Here is a 16,285-nt window from a genome sequence, read left to right on the forward strand (position 1 = left end):
GAAGGCTCAGTCAGCACTGTTAAAATGGCAATATTACCCAAAGCTGTCTGCAGATTCAAGAAAATCTCTATCAGATTCCCAGCTAGTGTCTTTGCAGAACTGACAAGGTGATTCTAAAATTCACATGGAAATGCAAGGGACCCAGAAGAGCCAAAATAATCTTGAAAAAGAGGAATAAAGTGCAAGGACTCAAACTTCCAGACTTAAAAATGTACTACAAAGCAATCGTATTCAAGAAAACATGGCATTGGCACAATAAAATAGAATTGAGACTCCAGATATAAACCTATATACCTACAGTCAACTGATTTTTAACAAGGGTACCAAGACCTTTCAATGGGGGGGAAAAAGTCTGTTCAAAATATAATGCTGGGACAACTAGATATCTACATGCAAAAGAATGATGCTGGACCCTTACTTACTTCATACCATATACAAAACTGAATTTACTTACTTCATACTATATACAAAAATTAATTGAAAATTGATCAAAGACCTAAGTATAAAAGCTAAAACTATAAAACTCTTAGAAAAAATATAGAGGTAAATGTTCATGATCTTGGATTTGGCAATAGATTCTTAACCAAAACAACGAACAAAAAAAGGAAAAACAGATGTATTGGTATTCATTAAAATCAAAAACTTTTGTATTTGAATGAATACCATCAAGAAAATGAAAACTAACAGAATGGGAGAAAATATTTGCACATCACATATGTGATAAGGGACTTATATCTAGAATATATAAAGAACTATTACAACTCAATAATAAAAAGATAAATAACAAGTAAAATATGGGCAAAAGATCCAAATAAATATAACTACAAAGATGTACAAATGCCCAATAAGCACATGAAAACATGCTCAACATCATTAGTCATCAGAGAAATGCAAATCTAAACCAGGAGATGCCATTTTACACCCATCAGGATGGTTAGAATCAAAAAGACAATTAACAGGTGTTGGCAAAGATGTGGAGAAATCAAAACTTTCATACACTGCTGGTGAGAATCAAATATTAGAACTACTTTGGTAAACAGTTTGGCGGTTAATCAAGAGTTAAAACATAGAGTTACCAGTTGACCCAACAATCCTACTCCTACATATATATTTAAGAGAAAATGAAAACTTATGTCCACACAAAACCTTATACAAGAATATTTACAAGGCATTATTCATAACGGCCAAAAGGTGGAAACAGCTCAAATGTCCATCAACTGATGAATGGGTAAACAAAATATGATCCAGCAGTGAAAAGAATGAGGTACATGAATAAACCTTGAAAACATTATGTTAAGTGAAAATCAGTCAGTTACAAAAAGACCGCATATATGATTCACTTGTATGGAATGTCAGGAATAGGCAAATATAGAGACAGAAAGTAAATGAGTGGTTGAAGGGGGAGTAGTGAGGGGATGGGGGATAATAGCTAGCATACTGGATTTCTTTTAGACATGACAAAAATGTTCTAAAAGTGATTATGGTGATAGTTGCATAATTCTGTGAATATACCTATACCAAAAATCAATGGATTGCACACTGTAAATGTTGACTTGTATGGTTTGTGAATTACATCTCAATAAAGCTCTTATCAAAATATTAAGAAACACCATCATCAAAAAAAATCAGGCAATTACCAAGTAAATTACCTAATTTTTATTGATAGTGTTTTTTTTTAAACTATATTTTACAGTATTTGCCAACCACAGTAAAATCTCTACCAATTGAGGGAAGATGTCAAGAGACACCATACTGAACCTCAGCAGCTCTCTTACTCAGCCTGTGGCTGGCTGACTTGTCCTATCTCACACCCCGCAGCCCCTCTGTAGATCGTACTGACTGATCTCCATGACAACTATTAGACATAAGAAGGTCTCCAGTGCATTTAGGTAAGGGGAGCTGTATGCTTACCACAGGTCAGTCGGGCTTGTTTCCAAACGCATTTATACAACTGTGCTTATGTGATTACAACAACTTAATTAAATGGTGCATAAGTTGATGAAATATGAATGCATAAATGCAAAAAGAACATAAACAAACGGCAAATGAAGAATACATATCAAAGGAACGACCCTACAAAATAGAAGAAAATTTCAGAAAGAAGTGTTTCCTCCCTTGAAGAGAAATTGGCCCTATTCCAATCTTTGAAATGGTCTGTACGACAGGGCAGCACCTGTTCTTACCGACATTTCCTACACCTCTCCCTCACATTCTATGCGTCTGACGTCCCAAAGTTCTATCAGTTTCAAAAACAATTACTCTCTGAGTCCTATTATGCCCTTCGGCCTGAAAAGTCCCACCTGATGTATCTCAACCCCTTCCCTCAGCCTGGCTAACTCCCTGAACCTAAATTTGTCTTTTATGCAGAGATGCATGTATTCCTAAGAGTAGCTCAGAACAGATGCTCAACGAATAAGTCAACTTTATTACCATATATATGGCAAGAGATGTCTAGAAGAATATTCTAAACAGCTGTTATAGCAGATAGTAGAGTATGAAATAATTTTTACTTTCTTCTCTGTATCTTAGTGTGATGTTTTAATTTTTAAAATAAGTATACATCATTTCTACAAATGAACAAAGGTACAGTGAATAACACAGGTTTTAACTGTGTGGGTTCACTTATACTCAGATTTTTTTTCAATAAATATAACCGGCCCTTCATATTCATGGGTTTCACATCCACGGTGATCTGCAGTTGGTTGAATCCATGGATGTAAAAAGCCAATTGCAGAATTTAAAGTTATATAAGGATTTTCAGCTACACAGGAGTCAGCGTCCCTAACCTCTGCTCTGTTCAAGGGTCAACTGTACTTTGGAAAAGGAAATAAAAATCTAGCTCCCTCCCACTTTGATCCTGTCAGTACTGTATTATATGCTGAAAAACACTAGTTTTATATTATTAAAACATTTGAATCTTGCGCCGGCCCGGTGGCTCAGGCGGTTAGAGCTCCATGCTCCTAACTCCAAAGGCTGCCGGTTGGATTCCCACATGGGCCAGTGGGCTCTCAACACACACACGCGCGTGCACACACACACACACACACACACACACACACACAAAGGCAAAACAAAAAAATGTAAAAAAAAAAATAAACCCTTTCTTAAAAAAAAAAAAAAAGAAAGAAACTTAAAAAACATTTGAATCTTAAATTTTTCATTAAGGCAGACTGATATGGCCCCATTATAAAGTAAATTATTAAAGAAATGTTCTACTCTATTACCAAAGTACTTAGAGGTGCCTAAATTATCTGAAAGGTAAACTTTCCGCTCCTTTAACAATAAAATGTTGAGGCGGATGGGTGGCCCAGTTGGTTAGAGTGCGAGCTCTGGGCGATTTCCACGTGGGCCAGCGAGCTACGCCCTCCCCAACTAGAATGAAGTCAATGAGCTGCCGCTCAGCTCTGGAGTGGCCAGATGGCTCAGTTGGTTAGAGCGCGGGCTCTCAACCACAAGGTTGCCGGTTCGTCTCCTGTCCCCTGCAACTAACAACAGCTACTGGACCTGGAGCTGAGCTGTGCCCTCTACAACTAAGATTGAAAGGAGAGCAACTTGACTTGGCAAACTCCTGGAAGTACACACTGTTCCCCAATAAAAGTCCTGTTCCCCTTCCCCAATAAAATCTTAAAAAACAAAAAGACATAAACTGTATTATGTCAAAATAAACTTTAAAATAATAATAAAATGTTTACCCCAGATAATTTTGGTTATTCCAAAATCCTTTGCCAGATATGTATATATAACTATCAATGAGCTGCAAATACAGTTAAATCTATACAAAGAAACACTGGTATAAATTTTGTATCCTATGGTCAAACCCTGTATTTAAGACATCTATGACTGTAACACTAAAATGCCATCTTGGTAATAAATGTTATCTGAGACACAGAGAAGAAAAGGGTGGGCGAAAGAGAAAAAAAAGGCAGGGAAGGAGGGAGAAATGAATTTTAAATGTGCCAAGTAACTATCATAATGCCTCCAGTCTCCATCTGATGATATCTGATGATACATGAAATCCACTTTTCACATCAATAATACCTCACTACCAACCTCTACTAATACTGACAACACCCAGAAGCAGAAACTCAAAGGTAGACACAGTTTACTCACACAAACCCATTTTCAGACCATGCAAGTTAATATCAATCAAATGGCCACGTAAATTCAGGCATGTTTGAGGTCTTTCATCCAAAAAGACAGGAAATAAAATGTGAGCATTTATCCTGTTCCTTTTACCTACTAGGAGAAAATGCTGCTGGTACCAGCAGTTAATAAAGCTTATTCTTCCAATCCTTTTGTAGAACACATCACCTTAACTTCTTTTCATGCAATTCCAGTTATAAACCCTTAAAGTACAATTTAAGAACAAAGCCTTCTGCTAAAAGAGCAGATCCCATAGTATAATGGTCTTTTGGTTTCTCCTAGCAATTCCAAGATCTACTTAATTTGGTATCAGTACTATTTCACAACCACACAAAACAGGCTCATTATGCAGCTAAAGTTGTGCACAGATACAAATATTCTTGTTAAAATATTAGATACTTCTTTCATGTTAGGTTTTTGTATTACTTTTAAAATTAACTAAGGGCTATCAAATATTAATTAAAAGAGGCATTATTCATCCAATTATTATAATTAATCTACATGAGCCAGAGATAAAATCAAAGTGCAGTGGGCTGATTTAACTAAAGACAAAAGAGACATTTTTAAATATTATACCCTGTGTTAAAACAGCAAACACCCACATAGTTTATTTTAGGCTGCTCAGGAAACACAAAAATTTTTCATTTGGTCCAGTTAGGTCAAAAACTATTAATATATATAACCAGAATGGAATAAGTCCAAGATTCTAACTCTGATATATTTCTTGGCTTATTCTCAAAACGAGTTTTGGGTTCCCTCACAAAGCAGACTAATTCTAGATCTGATTTCCCAGGAAGATCAAATATATAGAACAATTCTTGAGTAGTTCTGAGTAATTCAGAATCAGACTTCATAAATTCAGAATCAGACTTCACAAATTACGTTAGTACAGAACCCTACAGTCACCTAACCATTAGGGTTGAAGGTTCGCGGACTAAATTCACTCCTTCGCTCAGTTTACATCCAGCAGGAACACATTCCTTGGCTCTGTAATGCCAGGAATTGAAATAGTCACAGGTAAGAGGCATACACAGAATAGAGACACTCAGGCATTTCACTGTCCCAAATGGGGCACTAAATTATCAGTGTTATGCAAATACCTTACATTGCAGATAAATAAAGGCCGGATAAGACAAACACGAAAGGTAAAGAGAAGTGGTTCTGCAACATACTGGCTATATGGCCTCGTGCAAGTTACTTAACCTCTCTATACTTTAGCTCTCATTTCTAAAATGCAAATAATAACACCATCTACTCCATAAATTTGTTCTGAGAATTAGTTAATGTCTACAACAGTACTTAGCATGTAGTAAGCTCTAAAGTAGTATTTTTTAAAGATGCATGTAGAAATGAAACAAAGTATTTATTTATGTACAGTATATACGAAGTTTATTTCTAAGATGTGAACATGAATCTTTCTAATAATTCCCCTCGGTAAAGCTTAAATATTTCTGCTATGCTACTATTTTTATAAACTAACTCTATCAAGAGTAAAGTATTGGCAAAAGTTAATGTAACTTTATATAATGCTTTAACCTATTGTACTTAAAATACAGCTAATCAACCAAGGGGAACACCAGGATTGTTTTAGTTATTCATTTAACCTTCTTTCCTACTAAAGGGAAAGTTAATAGAAGACAGGAATGTGATGAAATTTGGAGAGCTAAAAACAATGAAAAAGCCTCAATTAAAATACTTGAAAATTCAAATCCTTTATGCTTTAGTATTAACTGCTTAGCAATTTTCTTCAACTATAAGAGTATAACTCACAAAACTACTTAAATGATGGCAGTAGGAAAAACTTGTAAAATGGGGTGAAAGCTCCCCCTAAACTATGGATCAGGACTGCTTCCTTGACAGATAAATACCCACATGTACAGGTCAGTCATTCGAGAGTTTATAAATACCAGTCTGGGCTGTGAGCCATCCTAGAGAGGGAGAAGTAAGGGCAACACGCTGTTTAAATTACATGCCCTTCTCAAAACCAGAGGGACAAAATACAGACCAGTGGTAGCCAAGGGCTGCAGGGCAGGGAAGAAATGACTACAAGAGGAATGGGGGGGTGGGGGGGATTTTGGAAGTGATAGAACTTAATTGTGGGTATACTTAACACAACTGAATGTATTTGTAAAAACACAAAGAACTGTAACTAAAAATGTTAAATTTTACTGTAGGTAAATTGTACCTTCAAAAAATGAGGGGGGAAAAAGTTGTAGGGAAAAATTAAATTGCCTTTTGCATGTCTTTTAAAACAAATTATATGAAAAATTTTCTTCATGAGTTTAAATGCTGGAAAATACTAGTATAATCAAGTATGTTAAAATTTTTTCCAGTGAGAAAGAAAAATATAGTTGACATTCGAACAACATGGGTTAGAACTGTGAGGGTGCCCTTAAACACAGTTTCACATTGGTAGATTCAACGAACTGCAGATAGAAAACAGTATTTTTGCTTCCCTAACCACAGTACCAGCTGCATTTCCCAACCACGAATGGAAAATACTGTTTTTGACCCACGGCTGGTTGAATCTGTGGATGAGAAACCTGCAGGTAGGAAGGGCCAACTGCAGAGTCAAAAGTTATACACAAATTTTCAACTGCAGGAGGCCAGTACCCCTAACCCCGCATTGTTCAAGGGTCAACTGTACTTGATTTTAAAAAACATTAAACTAATCTTGAAGCACAAGACCACATAAAAGTTGATCAAATGCCTATGTATGGTCTCCTTGCTTTCTCTAAAGTCATAATTTTGTTTGGTTTTTATGAAAAGTATTAAAAAGAGAATTATAAGTAAAACTAGAAAATAATCCATACCATGATTTTTATGTACCACAAAAACCATTAAAATAAAAATAGTGGAACTTAAAGTTATGTATTTCAACCATATGTCTTGAGAGTCCTACAGCCCCAGAAAAATGAAGGGCTTCGGTTTTCCTTAACAGTCACCCTGAGGCTCCTAGTGGGTCTACTAGCCGAGCTGAGCCTACCTTCCTCTCAGGAAACCCTACACCTCCAGACTAAGAATAACAATGTGCTGCATCCATTAAAACAGGCTTTATGCTAAATGCTCTGCATTCACAACAACCCATCTTTCTGTTCTCAAGCACAAACACCCTCCATCCAGCCTCCTCCCAACAAAAGCCCTTCCAATTCAGAAAGGCCAATGTGAGCCTGCACTACCATGTGGAACTGGTGATAAACTATTCTACTTCATCCAACATCCTTCACACTTCTCATCTACTCAACTTGTGAGCAGCCTCTCTATTGGTCTGGACTGAATTCCAGCAAGAACTTAATCAGGCTTTTAACTTACAAGAGGAACTGGGAATCTCTTTTCTCAATAGAAAAACAATTTAAGGGCAAAAAGAGACTCTAGCAATCACCTTTTTCATCCAGTATAATCTCACTCTCAAAGCTGACCTGTCTTCTCATTGACAAAAGAGATTGGCTTAAATCCATGTATCAAGGGTTCCCTCAACTTCCCACTCTCTCTCTACCTCAGGGCTCTGGTTTTACCTCTCTTAACCCTCAATTCTGTTTCTCAGGAAGAAGCACCTCTGCTATCCATCATGCCCCAGCCCAACAGTTCTCAAACTCTTTAGTTTTTAGGACCCTTTTACATTCTAAAAAATTATTGAGGAGTCCAAGGAACTTTTGTTTATGTAATCTGTAAGATATCAACATTTACTGTATCAGAAATTAAAGCTGTTTTTAATTAAATCATTTAAATTACACTGTTTTAAAATAACTGTTTTAAAATAAACTGTTTTAAAATAACGTTAAACATGGTAATACCAATATCATTTTTAAGGAAAAACTGTTTTCAAAAAAATAGTGAGAAGGTTGGTATTATTTTACATTTTGGCAAAACACTTGAAGGTGATGCTTAATAAAAGGCGGCTAGATCCCCTATCTGCTTCTGCAGTTTGGTATTATAGTCAGTTGCACAGTCACGTGGCCTCTGACAACTCCATGGTACACTCTTGAGACAATGAAAGTAAAAAGGCAAATAATGTCTTGGCGTTACTTCGAAAATAATTTGACATTGAAAGAGTGTCAAGAACCCCCACCCCCCAGAACCCTTCCACAGGAAAACCACTGCTCTAGTCAAGCCATCTTCCTCTAGACATAGTCCTAAGTCTGATTTCAACAAATATCCACTCTCTAATTTGGACTCCAGTCTCATTCTCTTGGCTCCTTTACCACCACCACCAAATGTACCATCTACATCCCTAACCTAAAAATAAAGAATAAAAAAATAAAAGGAACAAAATGTCCTACTTAAGTTCTTTCCTCCTTCTCTCAAGTCACCAAACTTCTTGAAAAGTTCCCACTGCCTCTGCTGCTTTTTCTTTTTATTATTTTAATTACCAAAGTATACACAGAGACGTCATTTTTTTAATCCAAATATAGATAAATCACCATTCACAATCCCAGTCTCTTTCCCAGATGTAACCACCACTGTTACTCCTAGAAAATACCCCAGATTTTGTAATCTAAATATCAGATTGAAATTTCCATTTTCTTATAATTTTCCCTCTTCAAATAGTTATACAAAAATATATATATATATATGGAAGAGAGTTCAGTTTACTTTCCAATTCTTTTGAATTGGACCAGAGTAAGTTACAGATCAAATGATAAGGGCTAGGAGATAAGATAAGGTGACACTCCTATACAAAGCAAGCACTAAATAAAATGTTAAAACCATGTTGATTTTATGTCAGTACAACATACGACAGAATAATGAGACTTATGACTACTAGTGCCTCATATGTAAAATACTCACATTTCATTACCTAAACGCAGTTGAATGCTGACTATATTTGTATCATCTTGATATATATATACAAACGGTGCCAAAAAATTGTATACACGTTTTAAGAAAGAAAAACTGTATTAAAATTGTAATACTCAATATACACCAATAACAAAAGATGAATACAAGTCACGTTTGACTTCTGCAACTACAAGAGGTATTCAAAGTGGTTACCATCAGTGTCCAGACACTTCTGATTACAACAAACTACTGCTTGAGCAAAATTGACCAAAGTGTCCACTTGTATACATTTCTTTGTATATAAAATTGTCTTAAGGGTTTATAAAACATTTTCACATATGTTATCTCTTTAAAATTTCACAACCCATGAGGTTAACAGGGACTATCACTAACATTTTGTAGATAAGAAAGCCAAATTCTGAAAGAAAAAATTACTTGCTCAAAATTACTTAGCTAGAAAGACACACATCAGAAACCATAGATAAAACTTATACCTTGATTCAAATCAAATCCCACTCCTTCATAGCATATTGAACAGTACATCAAAAATCTTTGCAATATAAAAATATTAAGTTCTGGCCTATTTTTAGAGCTAATTTGGAAAAAATTGTCTCTACTTCCAAAGTAAGGATGATGCAACAACTCTGAAAAGACCACCACACATACATAATTAATTCATGGATGCTGCCCTCCTATTTCATGTTATTCTTGAAATTCCTGCAAGGAACACATAGAAGTATGTGGACATTTCTTAAATTTCACAATCTGAATTTTTAATCATATTATTTAAATTACTAAAAATTAATAATCCTATTTACACAAGTAACAAAGCAATTCATTCATTACTAATTTTACTGAAATACAACTTCCAAGTTCCTATTTTCTTCCTACACCAACACAGATCCATAGGAGTCAAAAATATTTAAATGATTTTATTTGTTATGACATATTAGAGGGGATTATGGGGGGAAAATGAACTTAAACTGAATCATAGCTAACTCAATTTCACAAATAACACAAGAAAAATTTTAAACTATTACTAAGCTAATCTTTATAACACTCCCTTATATTTTAAAAATATGGACAAGGTAACTGACTATTCTTCACATTTTACTCTTCCTAAACATGAGAGATGTATACCTCCTCTCAACACATTCTTACCATGTTTCCTGGCAAAAATTAATATAAGACCTTAAGACTGGGTATAATATGATAAAATAAAACATAATACAATATAATATGCTGGGTTGATATAATATAATATAGTATAATATAATACCAGGTCTTATATTAATTTTTGCTCCAAAAGACGCATTAGAGCTGATTGTCCAGCTAGGTCTTATTTTCAGGGAAACACGGTACCAGAACACTGAAAACTCATGGTGACATAGTTCAGTACTCAAAGTTAGTCTACATAGGACTGCAAGTCTGCTTTACTAAGAAATATTTAAGCATTTCTCTTACCTCTGTTTCTGTACAATGTGAGTATCCCAATTTACCTGTAATAAAAATACAAAGAGTTACTTTCAAAGGATTTTAGCTTTTCTTAATTTAAAAAGATTTATTAAAGCATCTTTTCACAAAGATAGAAACACATACATATTAGAAACATGCAACCATTATTTTCCACAGTCGTTAAAATGTTATGTAACGCAGAACAGCTAAGAGACTCGTGGAAGGATTACTTGAAGGGCCCAGCTTAAGGGGCACAAGAATCAACATACCCAGAGGTCAACTCCAGACCAAACCAGAGTACTACCGGGTTTGACCTACAAGTGACACACCCAGAGGGATTCTCTACAGGCACAAGAGCCCATAGAGGCCAAACCACATTTAAGCGGTCAACCCTCACACAGCAGAACACAATGCGGTGGGCAGAGCCAAGTCTCACAACTAGTCAGCCTAGGAGTTAACCCCACCTACTCACAAGCGAAAAGCAATTAAACATCTTCTTTAACACGACAATATACACAACACAAGAGTCACCTTTGGAGCACACGCAGAGAAGAACGAAGTAGTGCAAGTCAAATATAAAGGACACATACTACATAAGATAACCCAGCAAGAACAAAGAACTCTAAAGGATCTACCTAACACATCAAAGCAAACACAGAGAGTCAGCCAGAATGGGGAAACAAAGAAACATGCCCCAAATAAAAGAGCAGAAAAAACCTCCACAAGTGGAACCAAATGAAACAGAGGTAACTACCCTATCAGAGACAGAGTTCAGAACACTGGTGATAAGAACGTTTAAGGAGTTTAGAGACGATATAAAGAAGGATGTAGAAATCATAACGAACAACCACTTAGAAGTAAAGAACACAATTACCGAAATTAAGAACTCACTTGAAGGAATTACAAGCAGGTTAGATGAAGCAGAGGATCGAATCAGCAACTTAGAAGACAAGTTAGCAGAGATCACCCAAACTGAACAACAGAAAGAAAAAAGAATAAAAAACAATGAAGATGGTTTAAGAGACCTCTGGGATAACATCAAGTGCAACAACATGCGCATCATAGGAATACCAGAAGGTGAAGAGAGGAAGCAAGGGATTGAGAACATATTTGAAGTAACAATGTCCGAAAACTTCCCTAACCTGATGAAGGAAACGAACATACAAGCCCAGAAAGTGCAGAGAGTTCCAACCAGGATAAACCCAAACAGGTCCACACCAAGAAACATTATAGTTAAAATGGCAAAGCTTAAAGACAAAGAGAGAATCCTAAAAGCAGCAAGAGAAAGACAGAGGGTTACATACAAGGGAACTCCCATAAGACTACAAAATGACTTTTCTACAGAAACACTGAAGGCCAGGAGGGAGTGGCAGGAGACACTCAAAGTGATGGAAAACAAAGGCCTACAACCTAGATTGCTTTATAAAGCAAGGCTATCATTTAAAGTTGATGGAGAGATGAAGAGTTTCCCAGAAAAGTATAAGGTAAAGGAATTTATTACCACCAAGGCAGCATTGCAAGAAATACTAAAAGGACTCCTGTAAATAAAAGAAAGATGAAAACAACCTAACTACAAATTTAAAAATGGCAATAACTATGTACATATCAATAATCCCTTTAAATGTAAATGGACTAAATGCTCCAATCAAGACACATAAGGTGGCTGAGTGGATAAGAAAGCAAGACCCTTGTATATGCTGTATACAAGAGACTCATCTCAGATCAAAAGACACACACAGGCTGAAAGTGAAAGGTTGGAGTAAGATATTTCATGCAAATGGAAATGAGAAAAAATCTGGAGTTGCCATACTTGTATCTGACAAAATACTTTAAAATGAAGAACATATTAAAAGATAAAGATGGGCACTATATAATAATAAAGGGATCGATCCGACAAGAGGACATAACCCTAGTAAACATCTATGCACCCAACATAGGAGCACCTAAATATATAAAACAGATACTGACTGACATAAAGACAGAGATCAACAGTAACACTATCATAGTAGGGGACTCAACACACCTCTGACAACAAGGGACATGTCTTCCAGACAGAAAGTCAATATGGAAACAACAGCCTTAAATGATACATTGGACCACTTGGATTTAATCGATATTTTCAGAGCATTTCGCCCCAATGCTGCAAAATACACGTTTTTCTCAAGCGCACATGGAACATTTTCCAAGATAGACCATATGTTAGGCCACAAAACAAGTCTTGATAAATTTAAGAAAATTGAAATCATACCAATTGTCTTCTCTGATCACAGTGCTATGAAATTAGAAATGAACTACAGGAATAAAACTGGAAGACACACCAATTCATGGAGGCTGAATAACATGTTACTAAATAATGAATGGGTCAACCAGGAGATCAAGGAAGAAATCAAAAGATATCTCGAGACAAACAAAAATGAAAACACGACGACCCAAAACCTATGGGATGCCATGAAAGCAGTCCTAAGAGGGAAATTGATAGCATTGCAGGCCTACCTAAAGAAACAAGAAAAATCACTAATCAACAATTTATCTTCACACTTAAGGGATCTGGAAAAAGAACAGCAAAATAAGCCCAAAGGGAGTACAAAGGCGGAGATAATAAAAATCAGAGCAGAAATAAATGAAATAGAAATCAGAAAAACAATACAAAAGATCAACGAATTCAAAAGTTGGTTTCTAGAGAAGATAAACAAAATTGACAAACCTTTAGCCAGACTCATTAAAAAAAGGGAGAGAGAACCCAAATTAATAAAATCAGAAATGAAAGAGAAGTGACAACAGACGCCACAGAAATACAAAAAAAAAAAAATTAAGAAATTACTATGAGCAACTATATGCCAACAAATTTGACAATCTGGAATAAATGGAGAATTTTCTAGATGCACACAGCCTTCCAAAGTTAACGCAAGAAGAAACGGAAAACCTGAATAGACTGATTACAACCAGGGAAATTGAATCAGTAATCAAGAGTCTCCCAACAAACAAAAGCTCTGGACCAGACGGCTTTACAGGTGAATTTTACAAAAAATTCAAAAAAGAATAATCACCTATTCTCCTCAAGCTCTTTCAAAAATCCAGAAGGAGGGAAGACTCCCGAACACTTTTTATGAGGCCACTATCTCGCGATGACCAAATCAGACAAAGACACCAAAAAAAAGAAAAATACAGGCCAATATCTCTAATGAACATAGATGCAAAAATTCTCAACAAAATATTAGCGAACAGAATTCAGCAATACATTAAAAAGATCATACACCATGATCAAGTGGGATACGTCCCTGGTATGCAAGGATGATTCAACATTCGCAAATCAATTAATGTGATACACCACATTAACAAAATGAAAAATAAAAATCACATGATCACATCAATAGACGCAGAAAAAGCATTTGATAAAATCCAGCAGCCATTTATGACAAAAACCCTTAAGAAACTGGGAATAGAGGAATCATATCTCAACATAATAAAGGCCATATATGATAAACCCACAGCTAACATCATTCTCAATGGGAAAAAGCTAAAACCTTTCCCCCTAAGATCAGGAACAAGGCAAGGTTGCCCACTATCTCCACTTCTATTCAACATAGTGCTGGAAGTTCTGGCCACAGCAATCAGACAAGAAAAAGAAATAAAAGGCATCCAAATTGGTAAGGAAGAAGTAAAATTATCAGTATATGCAGATGATATGATACTATATATGGAGAACCCTAAAAAGACTCCCCAAGAAACTATTAGAGCTGATAGATGAATTTAGTAAAGTAGCAGGATACAAAATTAATATTCAGAAATCAGTTGTATTTGTATATACCAATAATAAAACATCAGAAGGAGAAATTAAAAAAACAATTCCATTTACGATTGTTCCAAAGACTATAAAATACCTGGGAATAAATTTAACCAAAGAAGTAAAAGATCTGTACGTAGAAAATTATAAGACACTGAAGAAAGAAATGAAAGAAGACAGAAATAGATGGAAAAACATACCATGTTCATGGATAGGAAGAATTAATATACTTAAAATGTCCATACTGCCTAAGGCAATACACATATTCAACGCAATTCCTATCAAACTACCAATGACATTTTTCACAGAAATAGAACATATAATCCTAAAATTTACATGGGACCATAAAAGACCCCGGATAGCCTCAGCAATCTTGAGAAATAAGAACAAAGCGGGATGTATAACAATACCTGACATCAAATTATACTACAAGGCTACAGTAATCAAAACAGCATGTTACTGGCATAAAAACAGACACATAGATCAATGGAACAGAATAGAGAGTCCAGAAATAAATCCATGCCTATATGGCCATTTAATCTACGACAATGGAAGCAAGAATGTAAGATGGGGTAAAGACAGTCTATTCAATAAATGGTGCTGGGAAACCTGGACAGACACATGCAAAAAAATAAAGCTGGAGCACCTCCTTACACCATATACAAAAATAAATTCAAAATGGCTTAAAGACTTAAATGTAACATCTAAAACCATAAAATTCCTAGAAGAAAATATAGGAAGAAACTTCACAGACATTACCCGGAGTAAGATTTTTACTGATATATCCTCTCGCACGAGGGAAGTAAGAGAAAAAATAAACATGTGGGATTACATCAAACTAAAAAGTTTTTTCACAGCAAAGGAAACCATCAATAAAACAAAAAAGGGATCCTACTGAATAGGAAAAGATATTTGCCAATGATATATCTGATAAGGGGTTAATATCACAAATATATAAAAAACTCACTCAACTCAACTCCAGAAAAACAAACAACCCAATTAAAAAATGGGCAGAGAACTTGAAGAGACATTTTTCTAAAAAGGACATGCAGATGGCAAACAGACATATGAGGAAATGCTCAACCTTGGGCCGGCCCGGTGGTTCAGGCAGTTAGAGCTCCATGCTCCTAACTCCGAAGGCTGCCGGTTCGATTCCCACATGGGCCAGTGGGCTCTCAACCACAAGGTTGCCAGTTCGATGCCTCGAGTCCTGCAGGGGGTGGTGGGCTCCGCCCCCTGCAACTAAGATTGAACACAGCAACTTGAGCTGAGCTGCCTCCCAGATGGCTCAGTTGGTTGGAGCGCGTCCTCTCAACCACAAGGTTGCCGGTTCGACTCCTGCAAGGGATGGTGGGCTGTGCCCCCTGCAACTAGTAACGGCAACTGGACCTGGAGCTGAGCTGTGCCCTCCACAACTAAGACTGAAAGGACAACAAGTTGACTTGGAAAAAAGGCCTGGAAGTACACACTGTTCCCCAATAAAGTCCTGTTCCCCTTCCCCAATAAAATCTTTAAAAAAAAAAAAAAGAAAGAAAAGAAATGCTCAACCTCACTAACCATCAGAGAAATGCAAATAAAAACCACAATAGATACTACCTCACCCCAGTCAAAATGGCTATCATCAATAAATCAACAAACAACAAGCGCTGGTGAGGATGTGAAGAAAAGGGAACGCTTGTGCACTGTTGGTGGGATTACAGATTGGTGCAGCCACTATGGAAAACAGTATGGAGGTATCTCAAAAATCTGAAAATGGAACTAACTACCTTATGATCCAGCAATTCCACTCCTAGGTATCTATCTGAAGAAATACAAAACTCCAATTCAAAAATCTTTATGCACCCCTATGTTTATTGCAGCACTATACACAATAGCCAAGACATGGAAACAACCGAAATGCCCATCAGTAGATGACTGGATTAAAAAACTGTGGTACATTTATACAATGGAGTATTACGCAGCCATAAAGAAGAAAGAAATCTTACCATTTGCAACAATATGGATGGACCTAGAGAATATTATGTTAAGTGAAATAAATCAGACATACCATATGATCTCACTTATATGAGAAATCTAAAGAAAAGAATAAGTGAATGAACTAATCAGAATCAGTTTTGGAGACAA

General features: G+C 36.0%; 1 protein-coding gene across 5 annotated transcripts in view; it reads right to left on the reverse strand.

Annotated features, from left to right (window-relative positions):
• The window catches only part of SPIRE1 (spire type actin nucleation factor 1), a gene marked incomplete at its 5' end in the record, with an annotated part of 256,517 nt that overhangs the window by 215,864 nt on the left and 24,368 nt on the right, over positions 1 to 16,285 (reverse strand). For 4 of the 5 annotated variants that reach the window (XM_081078392.1, XM_081078390.1, XM_081078391.1 and 1 more), the window contains one exon: positions 10,387 to 10,421. The exons of the other annotated variant lie outside the window; for it this stretch is intronic. In XM_081078392.1, the coding sequence (XP_080934518.1) occupies positions 10,387 to 10,421 (35 nt within the window). The remainder of the gene's footprint in view (positions 1 to 10,386; positions 10,422 to 16,285) is intronic. 5 annotated transcript variants of the gene reach the window in all.

The sequence above is a fragment of the Rhinolophus hipposideros genome (assembly GCF_964194185.1).
Source record: "Rhinolophus hipposideros genome assembly, chromosome: 17".
Classification (NCBI taxonomy): Eukaryota; Metazoa; Chordata; class Mammalia; order Chiroptera; family Rhinolophidae; genus Rhinolophus; species Rhinolophus hipposideros.